This window comes from Athene cunicularia (genome assembly GCF_003259725.1).
Source record: "Athene cunicularia isolate RWA chromosome 18 unlocalized genomic scaffold, athCun1 chr18_part1, whole genome shotgun sequence".
Taxonomy (NCBI): domain Eukaryota; kingdom Metazoa; phylum Chordata; class Aves; order Strigiformes; family Strigidae; genus Athene; species Athene cunicularia.
In genome coordinates, this window is record NW_020799123.1 from 9,515,137 (window position 1) to 9,527,453 (window position 12,317).

Consider the following 12,317-nt stretch of genomic DNA (forward strand, 5'->3'; position numbering starts at 1 on the left):
AAAAAAAAAAAAAAAAAAAAAAAAAAAAGTATTTATGAACAGCGCAGCACGGGATCGTTGCAGCCATTTTTCTCTTACCTGCCTCAGCCAGGTGCCTGGGGGCTGTCAGAACACCAACAGGAGGCCCCGTGAGCCCCCCCGACCCCCAGCTGTGTGTTTCCAGGGCAGGACCGGGGACCCGGGGGTGCGTTACCCTGTGCCCCGTTCCCCCGTTCCTCACCGCGGCGCAGTCCAGCTTAGTTCCCCGGGCACACAGCATCACTAGAAGGTGTGGGGATTTTTTGTTTTTAATCGGAGTACAAGTCTTTATTTAGTAGACTTATAAAATAACTTTACATGAGAAGTACAAAAATATGAAATAGGCTTTAAATCTTCTTAGGTAATACTACCTTTTTTTTTTTTTTTTTAAGCTTCAGAAACATGAAACTTGCACAGTTGGCATCTTAGGTAAATTGTTCTCATACACTGTAAAACTAGGAAAAAAAAACTTTCTGTAAAATAGCTCCAGAAAAGTAGCTGTACATACCCAATCATACACATCGCTGTCAATAATTTATTAGTTTAAGACACAATGGCACAGTCATACAAATTCCCACTTTTTAATTAATTCCCTTGAAAGATGCAGTATCACTTTCCTCTTCCAGTTGTTAATATGATTAACTATAAACACAAAACGGATTAAGAATGATTTGGCATGCTTTATACTTGTACCACTTGGATTTGATACCACTGTAGTAAAAATTAAATAAATATAAATATGTTAAATAAATATATTGTAAAAGAACACCCCACTTGTATTAATATTAAAATTCAGCATTTCTTCATCCTTAGCACACACTTAATGCTTTGTCACAGCTTTAGGGCCAATGAAAAGAAATACTGCATCTTTAAAAACATCAGCTCCCATGGATGTGATTAGCAACCCACGGAAAGAGGAACCCAGGCTCCTCTAGAGCCTTATCGCACCCCTTAAAAACACTGCCTATAATTTCTGTACATATCTCATTGTTTCCTATTTCCATCCTTTTTCCCCAGGACTCCTCTTACCTCTGGCTCTGCAGCTGGCGACCCTTCTTTGTTAGAAAGTAAGGAACACTTGCAGTAGATAAATGATCAGCCTCTCATGAGCAGCTCCCAGCTGACATCGGTGTGGTTTTTCTGAAGTTACTTGTGTAGATCTATTCTGATACTGTGATTTCATCAAGGACTGTTCACACTCTTCGGTGAATACTGGTTGATACTTAAACGAGGCTTATTTTCAAAGTAGGTAAACCTTTAACTGATTTTTCAAGTCAGTATTTTTTTAGAACTCCAGTATATCTGCTCAAGTATGAGGGACTAATTTCCCAGGGTAGTACTGATTAAACAGAAATTGTACTCTCTACTGGTTTTTGGCTGATCAGGAATGATGCTCTCTGCAATCACTGTGGTGTGCCTAATGCATAACGTGGCAGTAGTGCAACAGCAGGTTCTGATGATTTGCTACAACTAAAAGGCTCCTTTTGCAGATCCCAGTCCCTAGTAATTATATGATTTCAATCGCCATATTTTGATTCGTTGTAGTAAAACACATCAGTTATCAAATCACATACAGTACAGGTATATTGGGTGACGGTTAGATCCGGCTTTTGCGCTCTGTTCTCACTGTCTTGAGAACTTGGAATAACCTCACCCCAGGGTTCATTGCTTTCCTGAAGTTACGACTCGCTCCTTGGGCTCCTACCATCTTGTGATCCAGCGCAGGCAGAGGTACAAGGCACTTTTTGGAAGCTTGATTTCTTCAAAGAGAGAGAATTCAGCTCTTTGATCCCACTGTCCCTGCTAAAGGTAGGCCTGTTTCACAGCCCTGTGCTTGGAATGTTGGTCCCAGAGAAGAAAGCTCCATCCCTCTCCTCTCAAACAGTGTCTCCTGCAAGGCTCAGCTCTGCAGAGTCCTGATAATAGTAATGCTGAAACAGTCTCTCCTGGCAGCAGATATGCATGGCATTGTAAGTGTGTAGGAGCAGGTGAGGGAAACGAGCTGTAAAGTAACACACAAAATCATCCGGGATGGAGCCCAGGGTCTCCTGCACGTCGGGAGGCAGTTCTCTGTAATGGTGCTTCTGTGAAGGGAGAACAGGGAAAAGCTCGGTCAGAGGGTTTGTGTCCAAGGATCTGCTTTTCAACAGAGCTGACTGTCCCCGATCATCTGCGTGGGCAAAGTAACCTCCTGGTAGTCTGTTGTGAAGCAGCTCAGTACCAAAACCAAGGTGAGACAGATGCAGACTGGCAACAGCCAACCCAAGGGGGCAGAACCAGTGTGTGTGTGTTGTGCAGGGAGAGAACTCCTTTACCTTATTTCTCATTGCCCTCAGAAGATCCCGCACTGAGCCTCCTTTATACGATCGGAATTTTCGAAGATCTGTGAAAGAAATGACAAGATTTCTTTTGGTGTTTTGATGGTTTTAGTTGCTGGCCTCAAATGTAAGGTATGTGTGCCTGCAGTCACACAGCCCCACGGGTGTGTTTCAGTATCTAAACATGTACTTTAACTTGAAGAAATACATTGACAAGTAACGGTCATGTGCCAAAACTGAGACAGAGTGCTCCTCACCTTCCTGTCCCTGCAGACTGGGAACAACAGCACGTACCTTGTTTCCACTGATAAAACACGATCCATTACCTGTCTGGAGAGGAACGGTGATGTGCTCTCTCCAGTCCATTTTCACCACCTCTCTTCCACCTCTTTCTAATTGCTTGACTATTGGACCATCTAAAGATTCTTTCTCTATCCGGTCACTAACATCCTGGAAAAGACATTCAGGTTATTTCTAGTTTTATTTCCAAGCTTTTCCCAACAATGTAAAATTGCTGCTTCTAGCCAATTACAGCCTGTCCTGATAATGAGTTGTGATTCTACTTCACTCCGTGACAAAGTGTGATGCAATGGATTATGCTTGGGACTGGGCTACAGAGGTTTCTGTGATGACGAGCTGTTTCACGATCTGCCAAAGCCTTTTTATCACAGAGCACAAGATGATAAGGCTGGAAAAAACCCTCAGCTCCTCAGCCAGTTCCCACCCCTCATCTGGATTAAGCCTGCATATCCCCTACGGGGGGCTACCCTGTTCTGGAAAACCCGCCAGGCACCACGCTCTCCTGCACTGCCTCTAGCTGCTAGAGACCTTCCTCACTCCAATTTAAGTTGATAACATCTCGTTCCAGCCCCCCTGTAAAAGATCTTTGGCAAGATTAAGCCAGTTTCTGAGAGATGGCACCCAGGTATTACAACTTTTCTTTGTCACTCCTCACAGTAAGGTTGTATATTCTATCACCTCAAACATCCATGACACTAGAAGAGACTGAATTCGAGATTTAAAGAATGTCTACAGGGGTTTTTAGAATGTAAAGGATAGAAAAGGCCAACACAAACCTGAAAAAACTGGAGCTGTTTTTCTAAACTCCAAAAGAATGGGTGTTTTAGCACACAGCTGGCAGACGGACGCTTCTGAGGGTCCATGTTTATCATTTGCTCTATTAAATCACGAGCAACTATATCTTCTGCAAGGAAAAGGGTGGTAATTCTTAGGCTATAGGGAAATCTAATGTTTTGTACTTTAGAAACTCATTATGTTCTCTACTTCCTCCAACACAAACCTGAACACTAGCCCCACTAGCTCAAGTACCTCCCTCACAGATACGCTGCGCAGTCAACAGAAAGTCAGTGGTGTTGAATCAGTGTGATTATGAAGACCAAATCTCAGCTCTTTCCCACCCTTCAAATACATGAAATAACTCCACAGTCAAGCTTGCAGGGTGCCTGATTGTGTATCCCCAAGATGCTTTGGGGTGCTGACGCTAAGAACTTTAGGACCTTTACTGGAGTACACTGGGAACACAACTTTCACCACGTGGGTCACAGTTCTGTCATTTCTGTTGGCATTTTAACACCCATGAAAAGTTCACTGAACTCTACAGCTTTATGTTTACCGTGCTTTTCTTACCATGCCTCCCTGCATTTAAAGACTCCAGGCTGTATGCACCCAGCAGAATGTTGGCTTGCCGCTGCAGAGATTTGCCAAAGGGATGGCTGCCTTCAGATACCACATAATAAAAGACACAGCCAGCTGAAAAGATGTCCACGGTATACGTCTGCAAATAAACAACCTTTAATAGCAATAAAAAAATTTATTTTCTCCCTGAAGACTTTGATCATCACAGGGTGGTTATTTTGCATCTAAGAGCAGAAGGAAACTTTTCAGAATCACATATTCAGCTGCAAGCCAGCATGAATGCCCAGGTATCGAGTGCTGCTCTCTTAAAGTCTGCCTGCAACAATGTGCCACCTTGGCTGTGCTGCCTCCTCTGGGGGAGCCCGAGGGAAAGCTGGAGACTTACAGGGTTCTCTTTGCAATCTTCACTCAGCATCTCCGGGGCAATCCACCCTTCGGTGCCTGGCACGCCCGACCGACGGCTAAAGCTGTGCCTGCCCACTGCCAGCTTCTTGCAGAGGCCGAAGTCTGAAATCATGGCTTTGACCTTCCCGTGGGCGTTAGGCATCGAGATGAGGATGTTATGGGGCTTCAGATCCCTGTGGACTATTACAAACACCCATTTATCCACTTCAGGCAATCCCAACAACATTTGCAAATTTTTTATGTATTTTGTAAACCTTTCACAAGGCTGATCCACCGTTTGTGAAACCAAAGTCCTAACCTCAACCTTCTGTCTTTGGTAGAGGCTCATCACGTTTCTGTTCCATCACCACTAGTCATTGTTTTACATGACTTCTATCCAAAAAAAAATTGCAGCACCCTGCACAAATGGTAATGACCAGCTTTACTCCTCCAGTGCAGCAGAATGTTACAGGGACAAGGCCGCTGTCCAAGGACAGACACTACTGCTGCCAGCACCAGGTGGAGTTTCTACAACTCTCCTCTGGGATTGAAGTAAGCCCCCAGCACCAGACCAGTTTCTTCCTTTTTTTTTTTTTTTTTTCCTGGTTACAAAAATATACCACTCTCCATCCAATAGTGAAACGAGAGGCATCCTTACCAATGCTAAGGGAGTGCAGGTAGGCAAGACCAGATGTTGTCTGTTGCAGGAGAGTGATGGGCTGTAAGTCATGGTGGCTGAAGGCCTTCTGCTCAACATACTACAAATTACAACAGGAAACCAGAAGATTCAGCCACAATATTGCTTATCCTTAGTCCGTTCTCAGATAGTAAGAATACTCCCTTCACCACCCCCCCCACCAAAAAATAGTTTAGACTGGATAAATTGCAGGTTAATGCTAGTTAGTAACACACATGAAAGAGTCCCTTTTTATTTTTGGCTGAAGGTGATGATCTCTAAAACATCACTTAGAATTCTATAGCACTGTGCTCCAGAAGCAAGAGCAGAGGGTCTTTGAAGCCTAGATGGTAGGAGTGGGAGGATGACTAGAAAGGAGTCCTTCACCAGAAGGAAAATCAGAGGACAACAGCTTCTGTCCTTAGATCAGTACCAGGTTGGGGATATCTTTCTAAAGGTCTGAAAACTTTTACCCCTGTTGTAGGAATGTGTAATTGTCACAGAGGTGATGGCGGGAGTAACTACGTCTCCTGCAGCAGGCACTTCAGCACCTTAAGCTGAAGGAAATGGCAGGCCTCCCAGGGAGCAGACTTTCACAAATTCTGTAGGTTTGCAAGTGAGCCGTCACCTCCTGTAAAGTGGCAGCACACAGCTCAATGGCTATGTACTGAAACTGCCGGTCCTTCTCTGTGCAGAAATAGCGGATCACGTTTGGGTGCTCATCGGACTCTCGCAGCAACTGTACTTCACGGTCTGCAAAGCTGAAGCACTCAGGAAGAATTCTTTTCACTGCAACATCACGGTTATCAAACGTTCCCCTGCAGACAGGAAGGAAAGCCACGTCAGCCTTTTACACTCTCTATAGACAAACCATGTACAAAGCAAGTGACAACAGGAGACATTTTACAGAGGCATATTAAAGCATCTCTCATGCTGGAAACAGATAAGTTTGGTCATTAACCATTTCTAAGGGAAGTAGTTTTTGCTAATGAAGAAACACTGCATGAAAATATTCCAGCCACACGCAAAATACTTGTTCAAAGTTTCATTTGTGTTCTTATTAGATATGTTGGGTTTCTTTATTTAAAAAAAACCCAAACCCAAATGTAAATAAGACACTCATTGGTCTATTTAATGCTGAATGTACATATTGTCTTCTACCTGTAAACAATTGTCCCTTCAGCTCCATGTCCCAGTACATCTTTTGGGTTAAACGAAATCTTGCCAACCATCACTCTGTTTGCATCTTCATCTGAATAAAAAACAAGAAACAAGGACGGGTGAAGTCAGCCTTTTACATCCTTCCGGGCCAGCATGTGAAAGTCTCTTTGCTCATGTTTAAATTAACGGCACAGAACATCTCCATTTTGGTAACCACGCCGAGTAGGCAAACACTCTCTGGTGACCAAATGATCCAACAGGCAGAGGCAAACACATTCTGTACACAACACCTGATATAAGGTCTGGAAAGATCAGGTCTCAAGACAGTGTAAGAAACTGGTGGTGCTCAGCAGACAAACTCTTTCTAAAAAGTTTTACAGATGTCTTGTTGAATTTAGGAAAAGATGACTGACAGTTATGGAAGGGGGTTTACTAGCAGTTCCCCTGAAAAGCCTCCGAAGGGACAATATAGTGCACAGGACAATCAGCCAGGAAGGCAGGTCATGCTGCATAATCCTATTTCTTGATTCTAGTTAACCATAACAATACATATTTTTACTTAAACAAACCTCTCCCTAGAAGAGCTACAGGTGATAAGAATATACCACCATGGAGAACATAATCCCTCAGATGGCAGCTATGAACTGGATGTTTTTCTAAAGCAACTAATCCTGCTCATTGTCAGGGCATGGCACACCTGCAGAGTGTTCTGCAAATGGTCAGACTAAATGAGAACGACGGTCCTTTTCAGCTGTCTGATCCATGAAGTGTCATCGGCATTTTCATCGTTGTGCTGTATCATCATACAGACAGGGGAAATACAGAGACTCACAATAAAAGCCACTGGATCAACTTTACCTCCTTCTTCTTGCTCAGTGGACAGGCAGCTCCCAACATCAGAGGTGGAGATGCTGGAATACGCAGAATGGTTGGATGCTCTGGGTGACATATTCGGTGTGCTGGCAGCTGAGCTCTCTGTCCGTCCATAGGAGGTGTCCAAGAAATCTGCTTCTGGGGGTAGATGACTGGGCGCACGAAAGGGCAGCTTCTGTTGCTGCAAGAGCTGTATCTTCTCTTCCAGCTGATGCTGCCTCTGCTGCTGATGATGTACACTCTGTGAGAAAGGACCTCAGTTCCATAAGTGGAGCAAAGTTTTTACAGTCTCATCATAAAAGGGAACTCTATAGCTACTGGGGTGGCTACACCCAAAAGGTGGGAGGAAAACTCTTGTTATAACATATCAGCCAAGTAGGCCGGGGAACTTTCACTCACACGCTTTCAATTTCATTCTGAACTTCCATTGGAAAGCTGAGAAATCACACTGGTTGGTTAATATGGCAAAAGCTAACTGTTACTAGGTTGACTAGGTGTCTTTAAACCACAGAAGGATAAAGGCTTTGATCCAAAAGCTGGAGAACCTGACAGTGGTTCAGGTGAGGAAGAGAGGAGTGAAGCCAATGGTGTTAAGATCATGTCTGTGAAAAGAGTAACACATACAAAAACCAGAATTGGTGGGATGAAAAAAAAAAAAAATCTCCAGAGTTGGCACATATGCCTAGAGAAATCACTGTTATGTCAAACTTGTAGCCTTTGCTATGCACTGCAGATCTGTGAAGAGGGCAAAGAAACCCTGTAGTGTGTTGTTTTCTAACTCCTCTATCATTTCTTGGGTTGTAAAACGCTATTGACTCTCCCAAAACTCAAAAGCACTTCAAGCTAAATCAGCATTACCATTGGATAAGTGATGATAAAAGCCACCCAGCCCACAAGCAGGAAAGTGCTGAGAATGATCGTGGCCATGTCTTTCAACATGGAGTCCACAGGAGCCTCTAGCCGAGGGACAGGACGAGCAGGCTTCTCCTCAATATCCTTTGGAACAGCAGGAGGCACTTCTGTTGAGGAACCTTCAACGATGTCAATAACCTAAGAGGCAAAGAAAGCTCTATTAGATCAATATCTTCATGGGTAATGGAGCACCCGTACGTCAGCCCTTCTGCTAAAGCATTTTTAATAATTTCTAACCCTACCAAAGTCAAAGAAAGTCTTGCATATGGAAAAAACAAAAGCAGCTGAAAGTCCTAATTCTGAAATAAGGAATGACGCATCATACCAGTGAGTCTACATGCTAAGTACACAAAAATCTGACAAAAACCATGAAGTCATTCCATGTAGCTTTCCTTCTGAGTCCTTCTCCAGCTTCTACTCCTTTCTATTCTTCTATCATCCAGTAAGATGACTGTTCTCATCACAAACCTCTTCAATAGTGGCTTTATCAGAGTCAACCGGAATCACGTTTTCAGGCCTCTTAGGTAAGTTGCTTGGGAATTTCTCCAGGATCTTTGTAGGGGCAGATAATGGCGTTTCATGGTGTCCTTTAAATAAAACACATTTGCTGAAATAAAAGGTCGTCTCTTTTTAGGAAAGACATTCTTGATTTCAACATCTTTGCTGAAGAGCACATATAAAGTAGATTTACAATATGCTTGAGAACATCACAGAACAAAAGCTCAAATAAAAACATTTTTTCCCTCTGTCCTTCCTAAGCAGTCACAGCTACGGTGATCACAATCCTGAAGGACTCTGTGCTCAAGCACTGGCTGTGGATTTGGTTCCTGGCCATTAGAGGAACATGCATTATGCCTCCTAGCTGGCTCACTCCTGAGGTAGTTTTGCTTTCTAATGTGGTCTTGAGGTGAAGATCATGTTCTAGATATGAAATGGTTCTGAAGGGAATGGATTGTGCTGCACAAGGAAGCAAGAACTGATCCAGCACTCAGCTACAAGTGCTCTTCACACTCCTCCTTGGCTAGTCCTAGTTATGTAGGTGAGAAGAGGGAGATATTACTGCGCTTCCAGTTTTTGCAGCTGGAATAGACAGAAACGTCCTGCTCATATATAGAGCAGGAAAGAAAAAGGAGGGAGGAGGGAAAAACCTGAGGGCACAGGTCATTCAGCACACAGAGTTGCAGAGGAATGTGAACTGTTACTGACGTGCTGCAAGAGTGGGACAGTATCGACAAAGGAAGGGATCACAGGAAGAGAAAGGCAGCAGAGAAGCTGAAAGTGACACCCCGCCCCAGCCACAGAGATCCTATGGCACGTATCAATCAATTAATTATAAACTTGCATCACTTAAAGCTGAATTTCAGACAGTTCTTCATTTTTGAAGCAAAATTGTAAATGCCCTGAAAAGTCAATTCCAAAATATTGGGATTTGGGACACACAAGACAGGCTGACACTTTATTATCTTCAGGATCTGTGCCTTAACCCTCCATTTGGAAAATGGGGAAAACATGACCCTCTGATCCATATGATGAGAATTAAAGCAACATTATGCACAATAAAAAAAAAAATCCAGAGGAACTAGGATACAATATTTACAGTAAATAATAAATTACCTATACGCCTCTCTGAAGAGGAGGCAAATGAACAATCAACAACCTTCCACGTACTGAGCTAAGCACTCTTCATGCTATGCACAGAATAAAGCAGGGGCCTTGGGAAAAACAGCATGCAGCGGTAGACTTAAGGACATTAATTCACGTGCGAATGAGAACAAATTAGAAACGATTACTGGAATTGAGTAATTATTGCCCGAGCTGAGGCAGTCATTGTGACTGATCTACAGCAGCCGAAGAAGAGCGCTGAGGTTTGGGTGAGAATTGCCCACCAGATGGCAACACCACCCTGCGCCCAGCAGCGCCCAGCAGCGCCCAGCACGGGACCTCCCGTACCTATTAAAAGCCAGTCGTTCCAATAGTGGAGTTTGTTCTTTTCTTTCAGTCTGCCTGAAAACTTGACATCCGTACTGGGGGTGATAACACACTCGCCATTGTCTTCAATTGTGACTCCTTCTGTTTTTGGACCTTCTAGTAAGGGTATGGCACTGCCACGGGGCTAGAAAGAGAGATTACTGTAACAATTAAGGAAGTACTGTGTCCCTATAATATTTAAATAGGCAACTAAATAAAAAACGAAGGTCAAAATCAGTGGGCAGGCAAAAATTACTGGCAGCAAAGTCACCGTAAGTAAACACTGCCATTACGCCCTCAGCAACTGCTTCAACAACCTTGGACATTAGACCTTCTACACTGCATGTTGCCTGTTGCCCAGGAGATGAGATGACTCTCTCTTTTTTTTTAGAAAAGTTAAACAGGATCTTTATTTCCTACCTTGACAGCCACAGTGTGAGCAAAACAAAACTATGATGCAGTTTCCTATCTATGGGGAGTTACTTTGGTGAACAAACCAGCAATTTTAACATTAACCACAATGCACCAGCAATACCACGTAACCACCTCTGGTCCACTCCTGCTCATCTTGTCTGGCACAATTCCTGATGAACTACAGTTACTTCTTTGCAGCGTTTGAAATGAATCCTGAAATATAGTCATGCATTCTAAGGCTTACTGTTAATTGTTTGCTGAAATATTTAATTTCCTATGTATTTCCTGAGAGCAATCTGCAATTTAAAACCAGCTCTCCGTACATGTACAGCCTTCAGGGTTTTATTTTCTATTTCAATCAGATTCCTTTGCCACTTTACTATGGCACAGTTGTCTTTTTTAATTATGTATGTTTCCATTTCAACTTTATTTTTTTAAACCCAGGACAGCAGTAATTCTGTAAAGGCATTTTTCAGCAGGTGTCAGTCAACTGTTGCAGCTTCCAACTTACCACAACAGTTACTCCTTCGTGCACCATCGATGGTGATGCATACAAACTTGTGGAGTATTTCCCTACATATAGAGTTGGTCTGGTAAAAAAAAAACCAGTAAGTGTTAGAAAGTAGTAGAGAAATGGATGTTTCACCATCTTAGCTAAAACCTTGGCAACACAGTCCTGCAGAACTAAAGCATGAGTTTCTCAAATCATCAATATTTCTATCTTGAAAAGCCTGAATCTGTAAAATTGTTTTAAGTACTGCTGTACTATGAAGCTATTCTTTTTAATTCTGAAAGCATTATTAGTTGATTATTCACATTGCAATTACTCATTTGACATAACACGTGTCCTGTTTCTGCATTATTCAATAACTGGTATTTGCCAAAATGCCATGCATCTTTTTTATAACGTGAAAGGCTTCACATTATAAAAACAATTCCATTCCACATTATAAGAAACTCTTCAACACTGAATATATGATTAAAGTTATGAATATACATTTCCTAAGTTTATAATAGGTTTTTTGTCTCTGCCTTTAGACAGTAAAAGATCAAATATGATGTGAAGTAACAGCTGGAGAACTAGAGCTCATTTTATGTATTCTTTTCACCACCTTGAAACTTGTAGAACAATCCTTAACTGAATGCATACAAATCAGGTTTTAATGACAAAGCTCTGTCAGACAGTGAGAACAACAGGAATATTCATGCTCACGTCAGTTTGCTCTTGGTCTCCGTTTCCTTTGGGAAAGGATATTTCCACTTGGTAATGTGTCCAACCTCCCCAGACATGAACGTCAAGTATCGCAGAGTTTCTATCCCCACGTTAGTGTGCATAACTTTCCGTAATCCTTCACGTTGCCAGATGTAAAAAGCTACCACAGGAGAAGCGTAATTCTGAATCCACAGAACGTCCCCAGACTCACTGTCTACAGTCACCACCAGTCCATCTCCATTAGACACAAAGTGGGACATTTCTACAATATACAGATACAGAGATTATCTGGATTGCTGCAGACATGCAACTTGAATAATACACATTAACAGTTCAAGCTCTACGTTAGCTGCCGAGTCCGTTACACCTTACACTGCAGAAGAACAGCTGAGCAGCAAATCAGTTGTCTGAGGCTGATAAAAGTTCAGTTGCAATGGCACTGCAATAGCTTTTCCTGAGTCTGCACAACAGTTTACGTTTGCTTCTTCTCCTGCCATTTTTCACTAAATTATAAAGAGTTGTATCTAAAGAGCTGTACCTTCTTAGATTTAATTTACCTGAAGCTACCCAACAGGCTCCAGATACTATGGCATGTAAAGGATAAAAACTGGCAGCTGCCTATCAACTGCACAAAAATCAGACAGACAGCTTGAGCTATTAATTATAGCAAAAAATCAGAATATTCTTGCCTGTACACAAAACCCACAGCCAATATGAGGGGGAT

The 12,317-nt window shown here is 42.6% G+C and overlaps 1 protein-coding gene across 1 annotated transcript in view; it reads right to left on the minus strand.

The window, feature by feature from the left end:
* Positions 1 to 239: 239 nt before the first annotated feature.
* ERN1 (endoplasmic reticulum to nucleus signaling 1) overlaps positions 240 to 12,317 on the minus strand; it is a 38,301-nt gene continuing 26,223 nt past the window's right edge. The window contains exons 8-22 of the mRNA XM_026861301.1: positions 11,594 to 11,855; positions 10,892 to 10,970; positions 9,949 to 10,111; positions 8,467 to 8,585; positions 7,945 to 8,136; positions 7,072 to 7,327; positions 6,214 to 6,304; positions 5,681 to 5,870; positions 5,035 to 5,134; positions 4,378 to 4,577; positions 3,984 to 4,131; positions 3,413 to 3,540; positions 2,663 to 2,786; positions 2,334 to 2,401; positions 240 to 2,102 (exon numbers count right to left, since the gene is read on the minus strand). Of these exons, the coding sequence (XP_026717102.1) occupies positions 1,896 to 2,102; positions 2,334 to 2,401; positions 2,663 to 2,786; positions 3,413 to 3,540; positions 3,984 to 4,131; positions 4,378 to 4,577; positions 5,035 to 5,134; positions 5,681 to 5,870; positions 6,214 to 6,304; positions 7,072 to 7,327; positions 7,945 to 8,136; positions 8,467 to 8,585; positions 9,949 to 10,111; positions 10,892 to 10,970; positions 11,594 to 11,855 (2,327 nt within the window). The 3' untranslated portion in view covers positions 240 to 1,895. The remainder of the gene's footprint in view (positions 2,103 to 2,333; positions 2,402 to 2,662; positions 2,787 to 3,412; positions 3,541 to 3,983; positions 4,132 to 4,377; positions 4,578 to 5,034; positions 5,135 to 5,680; positions 5,871 to 6,213; positions 6,305 to 7,071; positions 7,328 to 7,944; positions 8,137 to 8,466; positions 8,586 to 9,948; positions 10,112 to 10,891; positions 10,971 to 11,593; positions 11,856 to 12,317) is intronic.